The sequence below is a fragment of the Monosiga brevicollis genome, genomic scaffold (genome assembly GCF_000002865.3).
Source record: "Monosiga brevicollis MX1 MONBRscaffold_3 genomic scaffold, whole genome shotgun sequence".
NCBI classification, from domain to species: Eukaryota; class Choanoflagellata; order Craspedida; family Salpingoecidae; genus Monosiga; species Monosiga brevicollis.
The window spans coordinates 39,692-61,966 of record NW_001865040.1 but is presented as its reverse complement, the minus strand read 5'-3'; the positions used below and the strand labels follow the sequence as shown (position 1 = coordinate 61,966).

Here is a 22,275-nt window from a genome sequence, read left to right as displayed (position 1 = left end):
CACACGCGCCCATCACTAAATTTGCCGAGTTTTGCAATACTTTCAGCTATTTTTCGTAAACTTCTGGGTGTTTTTCTTTTTTCTCTTTTTTTTTTTTTTTTTTTTTTGAAAACTGGTGGCCCTGTATTGACACAGAATGTACGGATAAATGAGCCAGTCTTGCCTTGGACAGGATGGGCATCGTTACAAGGCCCGGCAGTCCTCCAGTAACCCTGATAGTTATGTTGTCAATTTGGCGGAGAAAATGAATGTACTGAGCGTTTTCTTATGCGGCAGTCCTTTCTAGCTCATCGATTTGGATTGGATTCTTCATCTTAAAAGGGTAAAGACACAAAAGAAAAAAAAATAGATTCTTCAGAGCCAAATGGCCCGGCGCCCAAGACAGGCCAGTACGGCGTTGGGGGAGAGGTTGAAGCGCGATACATTTAAAGGAGCTCTAGCGGGCACTGCTGGTGCAAAGGGTGGCATCAATCTGTGTCAGGTTTGGCAGGGCCAACATCATTTTCTTGCGGTACATCGTTTCCTGTAACAAAGAGCATACAGCACACATGAGACCAAGGACAAGACCGCCCTTTGTGAATCACACGCACGCTGCTCGCGCCGAGTCTGCACCTTGGCAATGGGGTTCATTTCAAAGTAAACGCAGGTGAGTTGCTTGCAGGCACGCAATTTGTCGACCTCTCGCCAGCCGGCCACCTGGTTGGAGCTGGCCTGCAAGACCAACATAATGGGTGCCGTGTGTTAGTACCTGTGCACCATCCGCCAAGCCTGGCTGCTAGAGCATGCACCACACGCAGGCCTGTAAATAGACGGCAAGGAACTACACACCCAAAATTCGCGCAGATTCGCGCATCCTTCAAAGTCGACCAAGTTCTGAATTCGGTTGCCAGACACATCCACAATCTCCAGATGGGGCTGCGCGGGCAGGTCGAGGGTGAAAAACATGCAAAGGCGCCGGTACAGGGGATATCATCGGCTGAAAAGCGGGCCACCCAATCACCGAACCAGTTTGTTCAAGAGGGAGATGTCTTCGATGGCGTTGTGACTGGCATACAGCTCTTGCAGCGTCGGAACAGCTTCGATTCCTTCCAAGCTCGTCAGTCGGTTGCTCTGTCGATGCAGGTCAAACATCAGCTAGTGTCGGGAAAAGCGAGGTTGGCGGAAAAGCAGGTGGGAGCGTACTTGAATGCTCAGGATGCGCAGCTTTGGGAGTCCCTCAAGCCCGGTCAAGTCGGTCAGCTTGTTCTTGCCAAGATACAACTCTTCAAGGTTGGAGAGGCCTTGCAAGTTGTCGATCGTCTAGTGTCGTATCGTGCAGGTGGTCGGATGAGTGATGCTGTGCATGGGCCAGTTGGGACTTGGCAACCCAGCCATGACAGCACCCCGCCATGGCGGTACACAGCTTTTGAAAGACGCCGCAGGGCGTACTCGAAGGCGATTGGCACCCAGCTCTAGCATGACCAGGTTGCTCAGATGGTTCACGTTGCGAATGGTTTTGATCTTGTTGTTGGCCAAAAAGAGACGACGCAGGTCCGTGAGAGCTTCGAGGTGCTCGATGCGGCGAATACCGTTGTATGACACGTCCAGATCCCTACATCAACATCAAACACCAATGTGAGCTAGGACCAGATTATATTCGACAGAGCACGTGCTTTGCTTCCTTGGCTAAACATTGCGCATTGGCAGAAAGAAAGGAGGGGGGAGGGAGAGAGAGAGAGAGAGAGAGAGAGAGAGAGAGAGAGAGAGAGAGAGAGAGAGAGAGAGAGAGAGAGAGAGAGAGAGAGAGGGTAAGTGCTGTGTAGGGAATGGGATAAGACTGACGTCAGGCTGGTGCAGCTCTCAACGCCTTCCATTGTTTCAAGCATATTGTCGCGCATTTCCAGAGATGTAAGGGCCTTGAGGTCCTCCAGGCCTTCGATGGCTTCAATGTAATTTTGGCGCAAGCAGATTTCCTAGCCATCGCGTGCGCAAGAGCACACAAGAGTCAGGAGGTTGCGGAGGGATATAGGGCTTGCCGGTGACGGTTGGGCTGTCACACTACCTGTACAGCTTTGAAGCGAGCAATCTTGGCCATGGACTTGAGTCGTCGATGGTTCAGATCTATGACCTATCCAGCCACGAGACCTTGAGCCGGGGTGTCGCAAGAAACAAACCCAGTCTCGGAACAGGCAACAAGGTCCATGTGTGAGCCAGCGCGCACAGGTACCGTGTCATTGTCTTCGTATTCCAAAAACGGATCTTCGTCGTCGTCAGCGTCCTCTGCGGCAGCAGGCTGAGCCCCGCGAGCCTGCAGAGCCGCCAACGTGTCTGGGTCGAGCGGCGCGAGCACAGCCTGGCGCGTTGCGGGGGCTGGGACGGGGTCCTCGTCGATATCACTCATGTTATTCTCGGCCTCGTGTTCCGACATGTCTCTGAAGGGTCAAGCAGCAGCCAAGGTATAGGTGTCAGTGGGCTTGAGACGCGGAAAGTCAAGTGCGTATGCAGCACCGACCTGGTACCTGACACAGCAATGGGCAAAAGCACGGCGCTCCCTCTTTTGATCTGGGATCCAATGCACGGACTAAGGCACAGATCAGGGCACGGACCAAGGCACAGGTGGAGGCACAGCTACGAGGCCAAGCAGCCAGAAGGCGCCGCAGGAGGAGAAGGAGAAGGAGAAGGAGGAGGAGGAGAAGGAGAAGGAAGAAGAGGAGGAGGAGAAGGAGGCGGAGGAGAAGGGGGAGAAGGAGGAAGAGGAGGAGAAGGAGGAGGAAGAGGAGGAGGAGGAGAAGGAGGAGAAGGAGGAGGAGGTCTACCTGAGAAGCAGCCGCCGTTGATGATGAGCGCGCAGAGCAAAAAACGTCTGAAGTTGGCTTTTCCCAAAACGGCGCGCGACGAGCAACAATGTCAGACAAAATAGCTGATGTAAGCGCAAAATGTCAGACGGTTGAAAGGAAGTGTTGTGTTTATCTGTTGTGATTTGATGTCCGTTTCACGATTTTCGCGACCCTTGTATGCTTCCTACTGTGGACATGTACGTAGAATCAACGAGGGGCAATCAGAGAGAGGGACCTATGCTGCGACGGCATAAAAGCATTGATCATTCTCCGTCAAACGCGCATTCTGTGTGATTTCCTCGCTGCCGCCCCTCCGGAGAGAGAGAGAGAGAGCTTCAAGGAGAGAACGAGAGAGAGAGCTTCAGAGAGAGGCGCTCGCGCACTCAAGAGCAAAATACATGCCCAAGTCCAAACGCAAGAAAAAAAACAGTGCACACTGGGTACCAATGGGTGAATGGTTCATGCCGCCGGGCCAGTCCACCGACCACGACCTCGTGGGCCTCTGCGAGGACCTCATGCTCACCCCGGAAGACTACGACGCCGAGGCTCTGGAAGACTATGCCACACGCGAGTGCATTAGCTAGGTCCGGGTTGGGCACGACCCGGCTCTAGATGCCCACTACCCGGCCAACATCCTCACCCGTGTCATTGTAGACCTGGCTGACGGTCGGCAGCTCACTCGCACCGTGCACGCCCCCCTGGGTCATGCCGCCTACCCGGACGAGGCTGCCTGTCTTCGTTTCTTGACGCACAAGATGAAGACCATCCTCGATGACCCCGACACGCTAGAGCGCGTCCAGCGTGCCGCCCGCCTTGAGGATGTTCGCTTAGAAGACATGCACACCTTTGTGGCCGACTTGCAGGGCCCCCACTCCGAAGAGTATGAGGTGGAGTACGTGTCCCAGGCTGCGTAATGCCAAGCTGGTTCATAATAATAATAATGTTATTTTGTTTGAGTGCTTGCAGCTCCATTGTGCTTTTGGGCCCCAATCCTGCCTCCCCGCATGATAGCGTTCTGTGGTTTTGTCTTGTTTATTGTGTTCCCTTGGCCCGCACAGCATGTTCATATAAATCAACTCTGATTTAAAGACGCAAATCAGCTTCCTTCCTCTTTAAAATAACGATGATCAACTTTTGCCGAATCCAAGCCCACGATCAGTCCAGCGACGAAGTTTTACAATGCGCCCTATATCCCATCGTGGTATGGTGCCACAGGTGTGAATTAAGGCGGTACGCCGTCTGCCCACCCTGCGTTCTGTGCGCGTGTCTGCAGCGCTCATATCAACATTTCAAACGGACTCATGCCTCACACTTCCCCCGCTGGCTGTGCTGACAAATCACATCAAAATGTCAGCACAGCACATGTAGCCAATTTGCTGTGTAGATACGTGTGCGGTCATCCTCATCGCCACGTCACTTGAACTGTATACTTCTCTGAATTTGGACCTTGTTTTACACGCATCTCTGCTGTGTTTGCTCCTCAAGTCCTTTTCTCTGACTTTCCTCCTTTGTCATTAAGAGAAATACCACCAGCTTCCCCTCTTTCTCTATCGACTTTCTGCCACAAGGCTCCTTCTCTGCGCTTGTCTCTGATGCCGTCTCTGTCTCTTCATGTACATGTGTAAAAGCCTCAAACAAGGGGTGTCATGCACTTTGGGGCTTTGGGAGCAGATCGCCGGCCGTGATCAGTGCAGGGCACCGAGCGGCTGGAGGTGGCATTTAGCAACGCCACAACGAATCTGATCTTCCGTGTTGAATCATTCCAACCGATCACGCTGCCGTGAGCCAGTGGTGGTCACTCAACTTGGCGGTCATCAAGGCAGTTTGTTGGCTCGCAGCGACCATTGACCATGGCCATTGCTCATAGCGAGTTGCCGGGTCCCGCGAGTCCTTCGAGAACTCCAGAAGATGCTCCCTCCACCAAGGCCTCTGGTCCTCTTTCTCAAGCCGCACACAGTGCCGGACACAACGAAACCAGTGAAGATCCCATTCCTTCCTCATCAGCGTCTCGCCTGCAATGGCTATACTACGGTGCGAAGGCTATGCTGGTGCCGAGCCGAACATCTCATCGTGCCACACCCACTTGTCTCCAACACGTTGACTCACCACCCACTCATTCTCTCTCTGTGTGTGTGCTTCGCACTCTCGATCATTTCGTGTAGGAACCATCTCCAAGTATGTCAATCTCCTGGCAGGTTGGCAAGCGCGCTTCCTCGTCATATATCGTGAGGGCGAGTCGGAATGCTCCGTTGCCTATGCGCTCAACGCCGAAGAGGCCGAAAAGCACCAGTTTCGCGCCATTATTCCACTTGGCATGAATCTGCGCGTACAGGACAATGGACAACGGTTCAGCGTGTCTGATGGCCACCGCATCTTCTGGTTCTTCTCCACCCACACGACTGCCTGGCGCCAGGCCCTTGAGATGGCGGCCAACAACATGGAAACCATCCCATCCAACACGCCTGCTACCAAATGGCCTCAGGCGATTGGGGATGAGGAGCCATCAGCAACAGCCATCGCCGAAAGCGATGAACTTTTACAATTTGAACTCGTTGATGCCGAGGAAGTGGGCATCGCCCGGCAGCCCACGGACCTGGCATCGGCATTTGTGTTTCAGGTGGATCGACAGCCCCATACTCTGGGCCTCGGCGCGTCGTATGTTATTCGTACCGAGTTGCGCGACCACACCACGGACGAAGCCGAGGCTGCTTGGTCGCTTCATCTTTCCGGAGAAGAACTGCGCCGCCGGCTTACCGTGCTCGAGTCCCTTTTGCCATCCGAACTCTGTGCTGAGCTACGCGCTTATGCACACAACAAGACACCTCGCAACGGGCTTCGGTGGCTTCTGGCCCCTCAGCTCGAGGCTGCTGACGCGCAGGCCTGGCTCAGCGCAGCCGCTTCCATCCTGCCCCACGCGCAACTTTTGAGCACCTTTTTTCGCGCGGAAGAATTGCCCGATGCTTTACAACAACAACAGATCGTCTTCAGTTTGGACGTGGTCGAACAATGCCGCCACGAGCTGACCAAGCACTATTTTAACCGTCGCAGCTTGGGTCAGGTCATGCAAGTCATAAACGCACTGCATGTCGAAGATCAGCTCATCGATCTACTGCTAGCTCGCCTGCGCACATCCTATGATGAGAACCACACCGTCTTGCAAGCAGAGGGCGAAGCCATTCTGGCGCTTGCCGCGGGCGACGACCTCGACTCGCTCAGCACTCTAGAGCAGACTCACCGTGCTCTACTCCGTGCCAGTCCGACCCAGCTATTGGAGCAATGGTTCGACAAGCGTGTGGTCTTACCGCCGTCTACACAAGCCCTCTTGCAGAACCAAAGCGGACTGGCCGAGTTGCGCTGTGACTTGCTGCATGCGTGCGCTGAAGCCCACGAACGCGCTGCGCGGCAGCTGGCCACAGACGCTGCTCGCTTTGAACGTGGGCGGTTGCCCCACGGGCCCAACAGCGCAACTGTAGTGGAGTCAGAGGCCCGACACGCCGATGACGCCATTGACTGGACCGAACCACTGTCACAACGCCAGCGGTCTGCCACCACCGCAGGTGCCCAAGCCCTGTCTGCCCGAGCCCGAGTGTTGCGGCTCAAGCGCTTGCAGTGGCTGCTGGCCATTCGTCAAACGTACGATGAACTGGAAGAGGGTAGTCAGAGCCGTGAACTCAGCGTGCTGGAGCGTTTGCACGAGCTCTTGGCGCGTTTAGAAGTCATGTGTGAGCGGGTGGTCGACGCTTTTGCAGAGGGAGCGCGCTTGGCCCAGCAGCAGCAGGAGCTTGCACTGGCGGGGTTTGTAGCTGAAGCTACCATGACCGTGATGCGTCGCAAGCGCGAACAACGTGCCGCGCAACAGCGATCTGCCAAGTTGGCCGGGATTCGCAGTGCCACTGTTGCCGTCAAGCTGAAGTTGGATGGCGTTTGCGAGCGTGCGCAAGCTTTGATACGTCGTCATACGGCGCACACGCAGGCCAAGCGTCGTGCCACACACAACCGCCAGCACCGCGAGGCCGCGTTGTGCAGCAGTGAAGGGGCTCGTGCCCAGGCGCGCAACCGAAGTTTGGCGTTTGTGGCCAACCACCTGCCAGCCTTGCAAGAAGCCTCGGCTCAATTGAGCCCCGAGCAGGTGGAGGTCTTGCGCATGCGCGCCCTCGATCGCATTCGCGCCTATGCAGCACAACAAGAGCGCTATGCCCTTGCAGCGCAGCGCGCGGCCCTGAGCCGTCGACGGGCTGAGCACGAGGAATTCATGGCCATGCGCAACAACGTGCAGCACAGGCAAAACGAGTCCCTGCAGCACGCCTTTAGCCAGCGTCCCATCGCCGCTCGCCCGAAATACCCCGAGACCATCAAGACACAGCGCGCCCGTCAGGCTTTGGAAGCTTGTATAGCCGATGAGGCGAGCCAATGTGTGAGCGCACCTCAAGCTGAAAAAAACGCCCCTGGCAAGAAGACACAAGCAGCCTCGACTGCATTTGAGCCAGCGGCACCAGCGGCACCAGCGGCACCAGCGACACCAGCGGCACCCGCAGCAGTACCTGCAGCACCCGCACCGCCTGCACCACCTGCACCGCCTGCAGCACCAGCGGCACCAGCACCGCCAGCGGCACCAGCAGTACCCGCAGCACCCGCAGCAGTACCTGCAGCACCCGCACCGCCTGCACCGCCTGCACCGCCTGCACCACCTGCAGCACCCGCAGCACCCGCAGCACCCGCAGCACCAACACCGCCTGCACCGCCTGCACCGCCTGCACCACCTGCACCTGTACCATCTGCGCTTCAACAATTGCAAGACACCCCATCGGGCTCAGCCACAGCCAGTGCAGCTGTATCGGGTCGCCAAGATTTGATGGCGGCCATTCGGGGTCATGGCGGCCAGCTCAAGTCGGCCACGACCAGCAATGCCGATCAGCAATCAGCGACCAGTCACAATTCTAGCACAGCCACGGCAGGAGGGCGCACCGACCTACTGGCATCTATCCGTGGCCATAGTGGGCAGCTCAAGCCGCTCAGCGAGCGTTTGAAGCAAGAGGAAGCAGCTTTGACCAACACACAAGAGCCGACGACATCGGCTGGGGGATCAGATGCTGTGATTAGTGCACTTATGGGGGCTTTGGCTCTCCGGCGGGCCAAGATGGCATCTGTCGCGAGTAATCCTGCTTCAAGTGATAGCGAGGATGACGGTTTTTAACTATGATGCTGCGCCTGGCGACTATGCTCTGGTGTGAGCCGCGTGTTTCGGCAGGCAGAGCTTGCGAGGTGGGAAAGGCTCAATGTACATTTTAATATTTTTATAATTGATCGATTGATAGAGCATGCGTCACGAGTGTCGAGAAACCTGGAAAGTGGGCTCAAACTTGAGGGTTTAAACGGAAGCTGGGCAATGCTACCCTAATTCCTTTCCAGAGAGGCGTGCCGGCAAGTCTAGGCCTCTGCTGCAAGGCGGCGACGTTTTCAAGGTGGGGAAGAGGCAACTGGCCACGCATGCACACAACGGCAATAGGATTGCTCCCAGCAAAGCCGGCAAAGACTTGCTTGGTGTTGCTGCAAACAGCCCACGCCTTGCTAGAGGTGGCTGCAGGTGGGGCAAAAGCCTCGTGTGCATCATGACAAAGGGTTTCATGTTTGGTTATGGGCACTTAGTAGCTGACGGGAGCAAAGTAGACGGCCATGCCGCCGCGGTTGCCGCGGCCGCGGTAACCGCCACGGTAACCGCGGCCACGACCACGACTGCGGCCACGGCCTCGGCCTCGGCCTCGGGCCAAGCCGGGCAGGTTGGTACGCTTTGATTTGACCTTGATTTGTCGGCCGTGGAACATGCTTTCGTCCAAAGCCATGGCAAGCGGCACGGCGTTGGGCTCGGCAAACTCGACGTAGCAGAATCTGCAGCAAGGGAAACGGGTGGCAGGGGCAAACAGCCAGCCAGATGGGTGTGTAAGAGCCGGCCGAGAAATATTTCAAAGTCAGAGGCCACAACCGTGTTTGTGGCGAGCGATCGTCAATTCGGGCAAACGCACCCCTTGGGATGACCCGTAAACTTGTCGCGCATAATCTTGATGCGTTTCACAACGCCACAATCCTTGAACAGGGCCTGAATTTCTTCCTCCGTGGCAGCATACTCAACCTGGGGACGAGGACAGCGAATGAGCTCGGGCCTTTGCACGTACGTAGAACAAATAAATCGGAACAAAAAGGGAGGAGGGGGCAGGAGAAGGTTCGAAAGAAACATACGTTGCCCACATAGATGGAGCGTGCGTCCACCTCCTCTCGCGATTCACCCGAGGCCTCGTCTGGAACACAAAGAAAGCAATAGAGACGGATCAAGGACCAAAAGGCAAAGTTACATAATGAATCGGGTTCTGATCTGAAGGAGTGCTCGTGTAGGCATGGCGCGGTACGGTGGTGGGGGCTCTCACCGTCATTGGATGTCGAATATTGGCGACGAGCAGCCTCCTGAATCTGCTTCAGCTTTTGGGCGTCCTCATCTGATTCTTTGGAGTATGCCTCGACCTGTGCCTTCAGTTCTTCGAGAGTTGGTGTCTCGCCATCGTCCTCGTCTCCCTCTTCTTGACCTGCACCAGCATTTGCGTCATCTTCATTGGCTTCAGCAGTCGCGCCGCCGTCTGTTTCTACAATAGGTGGCCAAACACCAATGAAAAAAAGAAAAAGAAAAAAACAAACAAACAGAAAAGTAGAAGAAAAAGAAGCACGGGAGGAGAGAAGGGGTCGCTCTAGCCGAGGCCTTGAATGCGCGGCACGACAGGTATTGAGCACGACCATCTATACAACGACAAGCCTGGCAGCTGACGCGACACACCATTGAGCTGCTCATCGAGCTCATCAAAGTTGACCTCGTTCTCGAGTTCCGCCATCTTGCTCTGCTCTCTGTAGCAAAACAACAACCACACAACACAAAACGGTTTGACCAACGTGATGAGCTATCAGACATCTGGGCACTGAGCAATGTCTTTCATGCTCCCGTTGATTGCATTTGGGGTCAGCGCGGCGTCTGGTCGCCGGATGCCGTTCCGTTTCACACACGAACGATGACGTACCAACTTTTGGATTTCAAAGGAAAATACGTTGTGCATCGCTCGCTGGTCAACTGCACGCTGACATGATCCTTCTCTGGTTGTGGACCCTGATCCAGCCATATCTCTGCGTACTGCATGATTCTATTTACTGATGATTGTTGATGTTGGGTTGACTCTCTCACTTGTGTTGGGCAAACGTTCATACCCTCTTGCGGAGGGAAAAAGGAGTTCTCAAAAGTCTTACAATCTGCGATAGACAAAACTACTGTTTCAACCAACATGCTATGCTCAACATGTGTTGTTCACCTTTCAGGGCGGCGGGGGGCTCGACCTCTCCTGCGCGGTGGCTCTGCCGGCTGCTTCGGGCTACTGTGATGGTTAGCAGCTGGCAGCCCTCATGCTTGTCGTTGGCATGGAACCTGTTCCTCAAAAGTTTGCCGCATCCGTCCTTTTCAATGCCGTCTCGAAAGCGTTATCGACTCAACGCACGTGTTGAAGAAGCAGTGTCCCGCAAGTCTTTCAGTCTCTCAGTCTCCTCGTCTCTCAAGCTCTGGCTTTTTATTTCTTCGTCTCAGTCTCTCAGTCTCTCAGTCTCTCTCTTAGTCTCTCATTCTCCTTCAACAGCTTTTTATTTTATTTTTTTCATTTTTTTTTTCCCAAGTGTGAAGAGGTGAGAGCCCCCCAAATGGCAGCGCCCCTCCCTCTCTCTATCTGCGCATCGGGCTGTTGGTGGTGGTCGTGATGGTGCTGTTGATGTTGGTCGTTTGGGCTGGGGATCTTGAGGTGATAAGGTTATAAGCCGAGGGTGAAGGGTGACTACTCGAGTATGGTATCTTATACGCCCTCGGCAAATGGTGTGCGCGCCGTGCTGCGGATGTAGAACTGAACAGGACCAGTAACATGCCTCGCGTTGGTTTGATCGGTGGCTCCGGCCTTTACAACATGACTGGCCTCGAGGTCATCAAGTACGTACCCGCCTGCATCTCTCTTGTTTCGCAATGCGCTGGACCAGCCTGCCTGCTTGTTGCAACTCGCCTGTCGCCCCATTGTTGACAACAAGGTGCTGGTGTCCCGCTCAATAGGAAAGTCAAGATCTCGACCCCCTTTGGCGATCCCTCGGGCGAATTCATTATTGGTCGCCTCGAGGGTGTTGAGGTGAGAGCTTCCGGCGTTCTCCACGCGTTCAAACCATTCCTTCCCATCCCGCTCATCAAGCTTCCACTGGCACATGTGCCAGTGCGTCTTCCTCCCCCGCCACGGCTATGGTCACGTGCACAACCCCACCGAGGTCAACTATCGTGCCAACATCTACGGCATGAAGGTATGCGCCTGTAAGCCGCAATCCTGGATGCGTTGATCCACTCTCGCATCATTCGCGTTCTCACCAGGCCTGCGGTTCGCTCGCAGGTTCTGGGCGTGGAGTTTCTCATTGGCGTGTCCGCCGTGGGCTCGCTCAAGGTCGGTCTCCTGGCCGTGTTTCGCAACGTGCTTCCAGCGCTCCCCTTCCTTCTTCTTTTTTCAATTTTAATCTTTTTGGCTCAATCATGGTACCCGACCGCCTTTTCATTGTCACATGCAGGACGATATTGTTCCGGGCGAGGTCGTCCTTGTGGATCAATTCATTGACCGCACCCACCATCGCCAGCACACTTTTTTCGAGAACGGTGTGTTCCAGAGGCCATTGCCCCTTGTTTGCTCAAACCCGTAACTTATGAGCGTCACAACACTGTTCATCCTCATCTCGTCTTTCTTTTTCGCTTGCTTATCTCTGCCATCTTTAGGCTGTGTTGGTCACGTGAGCATGGCCCACCCCGTGTGCGAGAAGCTCCGTGAATACCTCTATGAATCGTGCGAGGAGGCCTGCTCCAGCGCCAAGGTCAAGTTTCATGCCCACGGTACGACCCGCATCCCGGTTCTCTCTCTTGTATACCAAACAATAACCGCAGGCTGAAATGGGAAAAACAGCATGAACCAAACCATCAAACTATGTTCTTGTGTCTCTGTCGTGATATGCCTATTCAACCTGTCACCTGCCTTGCCTCGGCGTACCAGGTACCTACGTCAACATGGAAGGCCCGGCCTTCTCGACCATTGCCGAGTCTTGCCTCTATTGCTCGTGGGACGCCGATGTCATCGGCATGACCTGCCTTGCCGAGGCTCGTCTTGCTCGCGAGGCCGAAATTTCCTACGCCGTCCTCGCCATGGCAACCGACTACGACAGCTGGCATCCCAACCACGACAATGTTTCCGTCGACGCCGTCGTTGCCGTGCTCAAGGTATGAGCTTGTCATTCTCATCAACGCCCTGTCGTGTCTTGCTCAAGGAATTGTCGCTCTGGCCCCTCTACCATCTTCAGCCTCACGGTTCTGCATTTTTTCTTTCTTTCCTTCATCTGCAGGCCAACGTTCAGCTCTCTCAGGCCATTGTCCGCAATGTTGTGAACCGTGTCAATGCTCACCCCGGCCCTTGCCCCCAGCATGATGCGCTCAAAGTCAGTTTTTCTGGCCCCGATCCTGGCGCCTTGTGCGCTCGAAACTCACCCTCCTCCTCACCCCCCTCCCCCGCGCACGCGCTCTTTTGTAATTGTTTTCCCCGGTCACAACACATTGACAATTTCGGCAATTTTGACAGGTGGCCATCATGACTGCCCCTGAGAAACTCAACCCTACCACTCTGCGTAACCTGGCTCCTCTCGTGAGCAAGTACTACCGCATCCCCGAGGACGAGAACCTCGGCCGCCAGACTTCGCTCGTTGCCTTTGCCGCACTGACTGTGGCAACCTGCGTTGCGGCTCGCTTCTTTCTCTAAAGGACCAACTGGTATTTTCCATGCATGATGTCCACCCAACGGAGGCTCTCTGCCGCCGCTGCCTTGGTTGATGCAGTTGCCATGAATCGATTTTACTGTCAACAAGAACACAAAGAGAGAGAAGAAAAAAAAAAAAAACCGAATACAGTGGCAACAAACAGTGTGTGCATTTTGCCACAAAACTCGGGCATGGTCTGACAGGCTACCGTAATTTGAAAGCTTAATCAGCCTCGGACATGGCATCGCCATCCTCGTGGGCCGTGGACCCTTCGCCTTCAGTTGCCGCTGGCGTACGAAGCAGGCTCTCCTTTGATAGGTCATAAAGGTAGCTAACGTTGGCGCCTGACTTATCCACCGTCCATCTACCCAATCGGTGCTCCTGTCATTGTCGAAATTGGCATGGCGCGAAATCAGGTTAGCCCAGAGCCCAGCGGGCGAGACGTCTGTTCATAGAAAAAAAAAGCGTCAACAAGGGGCTTCAAAAAAGGAGCAAGGAACTCCCAAGCCTACCTTGCCACAACCAGCTAACAAGCGCATGCCATCGCTGCTGAAACGCAACGAATTTACAAAACCACCCTGCAAGCCAAAGTATCGAAGGATATGAGACAACAGGCTTGAAAAGAAGCTCAGGCCGTGATCCTACATGCTGTGCGACTTACCACGACAATCTCCATTACACTGGTTAGCCGTCGAAGCTTGTCTGCTACCTGCCAAAAGATGATACGCCCGTCCGAGCCACCTGCATGCCAGCCACGCCACCGAGCATATAGCAAGTATGAGCAATCACACAGCATTTGGAGCGGCCCGTTGGCTGCGGAAACAGAGGGAAAAACTATCGAGTGCCGAACCTGATGCCAGAATGTCACCGTACGGCACGGCCGCCACGGCGGTGATCCAGACACCCTCGCCATGCGCATTGCGTAGCGTATGGCATGCCTTTTTCTTGTTTTGATCCCACAACTGAATCGTGCTACACAAAGAACGGCGGTCACTGAGCCATCATGCTGTCCACAAGAACAAGAGAGCGACGAAGAGGGAGAGGGAGAAAGGGAGAAAGAGAGAAAGAGAGAAAGAGAGAAAGAGAGCTACGGGTCAACGAGTGGGTCCGACGAACCCATTTTGATCGCCCGAGACGTAGTAGGCTTCAGAGAGCAGGGCCAAACAATCGATGGATGCAGCCTGGGTTGAGTTGTAAACAAGCTGCGACTCTTCCACAATCTATTCGGACATCAGAACGTCAGAAGGTAGCGTGCTGAAAACGAAAAGGGAGCATTTGCATGAGGCAGGGAATCATGTCGAGGACCCGTGACCAACCTTCCAAAGGCGCAAGGAGACATCACGACCGCCGCAACTGAGTGCTCGCTCACGGTGCAGAGCATCAACCGCCAGCACGCCTTCTTGATGACCAAACAGTGTTTCTACGTAGGTCATCTCCGCCAACGTCCACAACTACGTCCAAGTGACAAAAGGCAGTCCAGAACGTTAACACTGAATCAAATGCATTGCCAAGTGTGCAAAGTGCATCCTCGCCCCGCATCACCGGCTTTGATGCCCCTTTGCAACACGAAGGACACCAACTGTGCGTACTTTGAGGGTGCGGTCGTCCGAAGCGGAAAAGAGTTGTAGCGAACCCAGTCGGAAGGCAAGCGCATTGACTGGGCCACGATGGCCCTTGAGGCATTTGATGTGGGCATGCGTTTTGTAATCCCACACGTGAATCAACGGTTCCACGCCACTGGACACAAGATACTGCTCATCTGGACTAATGGCCACGGCTAGAACGGCCTTGCTGTGTCCCTTAGGGAACGCATTCTCGCCTGCTTTCTTGTCACGAGTCACTCGTTTGAACGTAAACTCGCGCAATCCTGCATCACCCATGCCAGCCTGTGAGGTATAACAATTGTTTGCGTCCCACGGGGTACACCAAGAAGCGAAAAAAGGAGACGTTGTGGCGGGGAGGGAAGGACAGGGCGAGAGGAAGAAGAAATGGAAGAAGAGCAAGAGCGCCACACCAGTGACTTGTTTCTGCCATAGACGACTATTGCAGCTTGTAATATTTGAGCTGCTGAAGGGTCAAAAGACGCACCTGTCACGGCACTCCACTTGATGATGGTGCCGTCCTTGCTGGCACTGACAAAAGATTTTCCGCTTGGGGCCAAGGCCACGCAGGTGACCGGAAGGCGATGTCCAGCCACGCGAATGGTACGTTGCGGGTCAATGGTTGCACCCTGGAGCGTGGCGGCCACGGCGCGTGCCAACACACCCTTGGCCTCACGCCAATGATCTTTGAGCCGGGCAGAGACTTGTTCCTCGTCCTCATCTTCGTCGGCCTGCACGCGGGCAACTAATTCTTTGGCCATGCGCAAGCGCTTCTCCGCGGGTGTTTCATGGTCTGACAGCTCATCATCCGAGGCCTCAAGCAGGCCATTCGTAGGCGCATCGTCATCATACAAGCTACCCTCCTCATGTCGTTCAAGCTGACGATCAGCTGCTCCACGCTTGGCGCTATCTCGGCCGGCGCCACGTCCACGGCCAGCACCACGGCCAGCACCACGGCCAGCACCACGGCCGGCACCACGGCCAGCACCACGGCCAGCACCACGGCCAGCACCACGGCCAGCACCACGGCCAGCACCACGGCCAGCACCACGGCCAGCACCAGCGCGTCCACGTGCACGTGACCGCTCAACTTTGGCGGCAGACTTGAAAAAGGGGTCACTATCCATGTTGCCGTTTCTCGGTGTTCTGATGTTGCCAAGCCCGGCCCACAAGTGGGTCGCGCCGTTGTCTACCCCGTCAGCAGAATACCACTGCGCTCAAAACCAACCACAGCAGCGTCAAGCCTCCTCGTGATTCAACAAAACTCAGAACAACACCTGCTGCAACCAGCTCGCTACTCCTACCACCACGACCGAACACACAGACTTAACAGCGCGCGCAAGTCCAGCGGAGGTGTGAGACCGCCGAGAGCCGAGCGCACGACGAGAGAGAGAGAGAGAGAGAGAGAGAGAGAGAGAGAGAGAGAGAGAGAGAGGAGAGAGCACGCGGTTCAAATTGTCTCTTATCATTGTGTAGCAGATGTTACACATTCGTATTATCCGCATGCGGTTGTCAGAAGTTTTAGATTTGTCAGACTTTTCGAGCGGGTTTGGAGCGATCCGCGCTTAACTTTTTTTTTTTTTTTTTTTTTTGGGAGCACGACGGGGTCTCGGGAGAAGAGGGGCGGTGGGTTGAAGTGGGACTAACATTGGCCATGGCGTGGGTTGTTGTTATCATCGCGGCTTGCGTGGGACTGGTTCAGATGCCCATGCTGCTGGATCTGGTTCTGTCTGTGTTTGGTGGGCCACGCGTCACGCGAACGGTGTCTGGTCTGCGCATTATGGTGGCGGTCGGGGTCGTCGCGGCGTTTGTGGCGGCATTGGGCTGTTATTTTGGCTTGTACTACGACACGATCGGTGAAACATACGGAACAGTCCTGCAGGGGATGCTCACCCTCCTCATCCTCTACCTCTGGATAATGTGCGCCAGCTACTACTACATTTGCACCACCACTCGGCCGCCGCTGGAGGACCGGCGTGCGCGTCGCGTGCCAGGCTTTGATCACCACTGCCCCTTTACCATGAACATTGTGTACCGTGACAACATTGTGAAATATTTTTGCTTGCTTGCCTATGCATCAGCCGGGTGCGCGCTCGCTTGCTTGGTTGCGTGGCCTCGGTTTTACCAACATTGGGTCGCCCCGCTATTACCGGGTGCGGATCCTGCGCTTTTGCAAATTGATGGCACGGACAGGATGGTGAGCCTGCTTTGGGTGGCGCCCTTTGGCCTTCTCGAGGGCGTGGGCGTGCTTCTTGCCTGGCATCTTGTTCTTTTGAACAAAGGCATGCGGACCGGACCAGCCATTGACGTGATTGCTGATCACGGTGTATGGGCCTTTGTACAGCGGCCCCCGAACGTGGACGAGCGTAGCCAGTTGCAGCAGCGCTTCAGCTGGGCAGCCTTGGTCAATCCATTTTTCCAGGACGCAGGTATCCCCGCGATTCAGAAAGAAAAGTAAGACTCATGAAGAGTGAAATCTTCGCTCTGATCAGCTGTGGTCAGGGCTGCACAAATTGACACAAGAATGCGAATTGTTATCATGACGTTACATTCCAAATCTGAATGCCATTCTCAATTTACCTTATCAAACACCCTTTTGTGGACAGCATTCAAGAGCAAAATATCGCGCATAAGGTAGATGGGAGGTCTCAGATCTCCCACCCCTCGACATTTACCATGATCCTGAACTACTCCTTCATGTTCGCTCCATGCCCCATGCTCCGTGTTGTCCTTGGTTGACTAGGCCGGGGATGCTCCATCTATGCTGCCCGAGATCGCCTTAGACCCACGCTTTGAAGGCACCAGCTCGTATGATAGCCGGTTCCACTCCTCAAACTTGCTCTCAGCCAATTCACTCGTCATGTTGGGCATCAATCGCGTGTCCAGATACTCCTATTCGTACCATTCATCGAGTGAGTCAAAGACTGCACGATCCCGATTCAACGCAGCACACTAGAAGCGCAAACTCGGACAAACCTGGATGATGCTAAAAGGTTCAATGACATACTCATACTGCTGGAACTTGAGCGCATCCCGGACGTGCTCGCAGATCATGCGGTACTTGTGCACGAAGAGCATGCCCTCGGGCATGTACTCAGGGCGTTTGGCATTTGCCTTCTCCTCGCAAATCACTCGGTTGCGCATGTAGACGAAGAGCGGCGGAATGCAGGGCAACTGCTCACAGTGGCGATTTTGCAGTCGCTCCAAAAGGTGGGGGCCTTTGTCAATAGCGATCTTCTGTATACTGGACAAAATCTCGCTTGACTTGGGGTGCTTGCGCGCAAACTTGAACTGGTCAATGACTCGAACGACCAGAGTGTGGTCGACCGCCACTGCCACGCCCTTGGCCAGCTCAAAGTTGCCCAGCTGTAAAAGAGCGTCTGCCAGTCGGATCAAGAACTTGTAGTTACGCATGCGCTGCGTCGGGTCCCGGGTCATCAACACCATGCCCAAAGCCCAGTGTGTCACCTTTTCTGTCTTGATCGTCATGGAATTGATGTGGGGCGTCCGCTCTCCGCGCTCTTTCATCAGGAGCTCTGTTGGCCGTACACGAGCGTATGAGCGCCACATCCACAAGGTGAGCTGCTCTGCAATTGCCATGGGTTTGAGGTCGGTCAGACTAATGTCATGATACGACTGTGCTGCCAAAGTCCGCGCCACATTTCGAGACACAGATGGGCGTGCACGTGAGGGGCGCCGCAACTCCACAGAGGCCAGGTTTTCGACCCGCTGTGCAAGCAATTTGAGGACAGCATCTCGCTGCTGTGGGTCCATGTGTGCTTCTTGATTTTGCATGAAACGGCGCAGACGGTCCTCGAGCGTAACATCCTGGAAGAAATCGCCGTTGTACTGCAGCCATGCGCGAAGACACACCAGCACGCGCGAGCGTACACAAAAAGCCACCTTTTGCTCATCGCCCGACATGTCTGGTCTGGGAAGATGGGCTTCAAAGCGCTCCACTAGGTGAGTTAGCAAAGCCTGGGCGGTGGTGAACAAGGGAAATGTGACGACCAAGGTCTTCTGCAACATTGGATCTATGTATTTGTCAAAGGTGACGCGCTGAACCCACTGGGTCAATGTGGCGGCTTTGAGCACTGGTTGTTGATCGCGTTCCGCCTCAAAATAAAGGACCTCGTCTGGATGAGAGGTGCCTTCCATGTCCACGTACTGAGCAGAGACCGAATCGGCTATCCGCGCCAAGCGAGCTTCCTCCGTCTCCACCGCTTCATCCTCGTGCAGGTTGCCGAGAGTCATCGAGGGCGCTGCTTGCTGACGCCGTTCACCCATTCCCATGCCCGGGCTCGCGTCCATGGCGAAAAATGAGTTGGTACGACCTACACGAGTGTCAACTCCCGGTGACCTTGCATTGGGCTGTTTGGGCTGGGCCTTTAACGCTTCGTATTGGGCATGAATCTCTTCATTTAGCTTTGTCGCCAGCTCCGCAGGTTTCAGAATGGCCTCGAGACAGCACTGCGTCACAGGATCTTGTACCTGCACGTGTCGAACTTGACGTGCTTCCAGGTCGGCCAGTGTCGCGTTTGCTTCTCGCACGGCTTTGCGAAACTCAAGATTCCAGCGATACCAGTCGCTCTCACGAGCTGTCGGTACGCTAACCGTGAGAAGCAGCTTGGCAAGTTCATTACAGGTGCGGATTCCACGAGCCACGTAGCCGGTCGTCACGGGTTGATCGTCAACCAGAGCTTGACTACACTTCTCGAGCTCGGGTAGACGGTGTTGCAGAGTGTCGTGAAGACGGATATTCATCAAGATTGGCCCAGCGTCAGACCGCTTGACCAACTCGCTCACAATATCCTCGTGCTGACCCAAAGGTACGAAGCGCTGGATCAGATGAAGGTCCATGTCGTCGCGTCGGCGACTACGCGACGATCCGCTGCGGCGTACAGATCCGGCACGACTTCCAGACAACTGACTAGAGGAGCGCCGCACAGCGCTGCTGAAGTTGCTATCCATGCTATCGCGTGGTGGTCGAGCACTGGACTGTGAGTCGGACATGGGCATGGGCGAAGCGCTGCTGCTCGGACGTTGCGGATAACTGTCATACAAGTGGCGCTGCTGAGCCGCAGCATTGACACCAGTACCAGCACCAGCATCTGCGGCCAAGCCCTGTCCCGCATCTGCAACAGCGTGCTCTGATGCTGCAGTAACCTTCGTCTCCAGCTCATCCTCTCCGAGTGAGTTGTCTTCTTCCTCGTCATATTCCTCGTGGTCGTCGTCACTGTCCGTGTCGGAGGCGTTGGGCTCCTCATGAGCCTCGTCAAGCAGCTGTGCAAAGGGGTTTGTCTCGTGAAAACGATGTTCACGCCTCTTACAGCCACGAAAGACGTCAGGTCGAAGCTGGACCGCGACCAGAACAGCGTTGAGAAGGGCAGCGGAAAGGATGCATGCATAGGCCGGGATGAGCGCGTCCAGAGTGAAGGTGTCTCCATCAAAGGATTCAGCTCGTTCAAGCACCATGCGGACGGTACTTTGCCAGCCATGGTACGCCGACGCCACGCGGGACACGGCCGCACGAGCCTTGTCCTCGCGTGACCAGGTGCCGTCTGTACCCGATGTCACTGCATCGAGAATGAGCTCGGTCCTGGTGCGAAAGTCTGCGTCGGCCTGTGTGGCCTGTGAGGCCCACAGATGCATGCTGGAGTTGCGGCCCCGGGGCTTTGCAAAGTTGTCAAGCAGGCCCTTGATTTCCTGGCGCATCACCTCATCCTTGGATGTTGGCAGCGGGGCGCTAGCAAATTGCAGACCACCTTCAAGGGCCAGGAGAAAGACCTGGTACTTCTTTTGCAGCATGATGCACTCCCAGCGGTACTGGTGAAGATCTGAGAGCATGTGACTAGGGGCAGCATCGGGGTCCTTGACGGCTTCGAGACGTGTCAACAGCTGGCGCAGCTGATTGTAAATGATGCCGGAGGCAGCGGTCAAGCGACGGACCACATGAAGAAGCCCGTGCCTGACCACATCCGGCAAGTCATCCATGCCATGAACGACATGACGGAGCAACGCACTCAGGCGACGAAAGAGGGTCAGAAGCTTTTGCAGGCCATTTGCGCGCACGGTAGCGCGATCGTGGAAGGCGGATTGAATGGCCGGGGACAACTCCACATGGATGAGCTTGGCCAATTGAGAGAAGAGGGAATCCATGGCGCTCGGCTGGCTGGTACCTATGGAAGTCGGCGAAGAGGCCCAATGATAGCATCAAGCGTCGGATCTTCAGCAAGGACGTTGCGAGGCTTCACTGTCTTTTGAATCGGGACATGACAGCATCGAGGGCGCCCGAGGTAGTTCTCACCATCAGATGAGGCAGCAGCAGCAGTTGTAGAAAAGAGTTCCGAGGCCGATCGACCACGTAGTAGTGGCTACGGTGGCGATAGCGACAGTCACAGTGTTCTGGTGAGAGTTGCGTTGGGAGCGAACTGGAAAAGGCCAAGGCTGGTACGTTTGAAAAAGAGGGGTGACACTTGAGCAGCCCGAGCAAAGGATACCTGGGACGATGACTCTCGCACATTCTCCAGTTGTCGGATCAGTTGAGCACTGAACGCAAACCAAATGAGATCGCACAACAAATAGCGAGGGTAAGCGTGATCAAGGGGCAAGATCACGGGGGGGCGGCGACACGGTGAGAAATGGATGTCATAAAAGTGGGCCAAGGAGGAGCGAGCGGAAGGGATAGTAGGGGCCTCGGTTTGCAGGCACGCACGCAGTGTCGGGGGCGGCGTAGAAGCAGAGGGAGGCTTTGGGCTTTTCGAGGCCCTTGGGCCGTCCACCTTCCAAGGGGAAAAACGGTCCACACTGCGTCGGCAAGAGGGTGATCGATCAGTTTTGATAAGGCTTGGCACGAGTCACTGTTCGCATGTATGGTATTTTTCTGTGTTGGTGCGTTTGGCGAGAGCAAAAAAGAGCGTGAGAGATGAGGCGTATGGGACTGACCTCAACAGTGACCATCACCAGAGTCCCTCGGCCGTCATAATGCTGGGGCACACCTGTCCGGTGACTCAATTCGTTCACCTGCACCCAGCAGAGAGCAGCAGGCTGCGAAGCATGACGAGTGCCCGAGAGCAGGGTTGAGTGATGAGACGGGCGTCGTTGGAAAATACCGTGCGAGCGGTGTTTGCGCGGTACATACAGCCGAGTTGACTACAAAGAAGCCCTTGTCCTTGAAGATGATGGAGAGCTCAGCAAAGGTATTGGCACCCGCTGTTTGCAAGGTGATGGCCGAGAGGGCAGATCAGCAGAACCGATCCGATGAGCGGAGCCGTTGTGTGATCAATACCTTGTCAGCGGCTAGCTGTTTCATTGCATGCACCAACCTTGGGATAGTAAATGAGAGACGGCAAAGCTGGCGTCATTGTGCCCGGGCTTGATCCAGGCCGGGTCCCAGCGCATTGTGCAGGCGGCTCCGAGGATGCCGGTTTACTCACGTCGCCGGCACGCGTTGATAATCACCGACAAGCGCGGCGAGACCTCTCCCGCTCAAATCATGCCCTAAATACCACCCTTGTGTGTTCCAAAGCGCCTTCACTTTCCGGCCGTCAGGTTGTCAAAGATAAAAAAGAGGAAAGGCGCTCGCTTTCTCCCCCCAGTCGTCCCAGCGCTCGTCGCCGTCTCTTGCTTCAAGGTCGATGTCGCAGAAAGAGAGTTTGAGAGAGAGGTTGAGAGAGAGAGAGTTTGAGAGAAGAGAGTGGTTGAGAGAGGGATTGAGAGAAAGAGAGAGATGAAACAGACAGAGAGAGAGAGAGAGAGGAGTTTGTGAGAGAGTTTGTGAGAGAGTTTGGAGAGAGTTTGAGATAGTCAGAAAGAGGAAACAGAGAAAGAGAGACAAGGAGGGTAGTAATTGTAGTAGTTTTAAGACCTGTTGTTGCAAATGGTGAAAACCAAAGCATGTGTCTCTATCACTTATTGTGCATGTCCAGTGACTTGTCTACTAAAACTTCAGTCACACTTACATGTACATCCGGATGTTCATGTACACTCCCTATTGTCATACTTTTCAAGCAGGA

At 55.0% G+C, this 22,275-nt stretch overlaps 5 protein-coding genes across 5 annotated transcripts; 3 read left to right on the top strand and 2 right to left on the bottom strand.

The window, feature by feature from the left end:
- Window positions 1–436: 436 nt before the first annotated feature.
- On the bottom strand, window positions 437–1,949 carry MONBRDRAFT_14396 (uncharacterized protein; the record flags this gene model as incomplete). Its single annotated transcript, XM_001742875.1, has 7 exons — window positions 437–523; window positions 613–711; window positions 829–915; window positions 1,006–1,110; window positions 1,183–1,299; window positions 1,429–1,591; window positions 1,822–1,949. Coding segments are annotated over 7 exons (786 nt in total), but the record flags the coding sequence as incomplete, so codon positions are not given.
- Window positions 1,950–2,405: 456 nt separating this feature from the next.
- On the top strand, window positions 2,406–3,730 carry MONBRDRAFT_22662 (uncharacterized protein; the record flags this gene model as incomplete). The annotated part of the gene is made up of 4 exons (XM_001743193.1): window positions 2,406–2,435; window positions 2,577–2,789; window positions 3,022–3,222; window positions 3,491–3,730. 4 exons carry the CDS (start codon window positions 2,406–2,408, stop codon window positions 3,728–3,730), a joined length of 684 nt encoding a protein of 227 aa, XP_001743245.1.
- A 936-nt stretch (window positions 3,731–4,666) lies between these two features.
- On the top strand, window positions 4,667–8,010 carry MONBRDRAFT_22661 (uncharacterized protein; the record flags this gene model as incomplete). The annotated part of the gene is made up of 2 exons (XM_001743192.1): window positions 4,667–4,847; window positions 4,979–8,010. 2 exons carry the CDS (start codon window positions 4,667–4,669, stop codon window positions 8,008–8,010), a joined length of 3,213 nt encoding a protein of 1,070 aa, XP_001743244.1.
- A 565-nt stretch (window positions 8,011–8,575) lies between these two features.
- MONBRDRAFT_3176 (uncharacterized protein) lies at window positions 8,576–9,101 on the bottom strand (the record flags this gene model as incomplete). Its single annotated transcript, XM_001742874.1, has 3 exons — window positions 8,576–8,702; window positions 8,837–8,943; window positions 9,051–9,101. Coding segments are annotated over 3 exons (285 nt in total), but the record flags the coding sequence as incomplete, so codon positions are not given.
- A 1,652-nt stretch (window positions 9,102–10,753) lies between these two features.
- MONBRDRAFT_14706 (uncharacterized protein) lies at window positions 10,754–12,135 on the top strand (the record flags this gene model as incomplete). Its single annotated transcript, XM_001743191.1, has 7 exons — window positions 10,754–10,818; window positions 10,936–11,008; window positions 11,091–11,174; window positions 11,261–11,311; window positions 11,433–11,517; window positions 11,635–11,748; window positions 11,906–12,135. 7 exons carry the CDS (start codon window positions 10,754–10,756, stop codon window positions 12,133–12,135), a joined length of 702 nt encoding a protein of 233 aa, XP_001743243.1.
- Window positions 12,136–22,275: the final 10,140 nt, after the last annotated feature.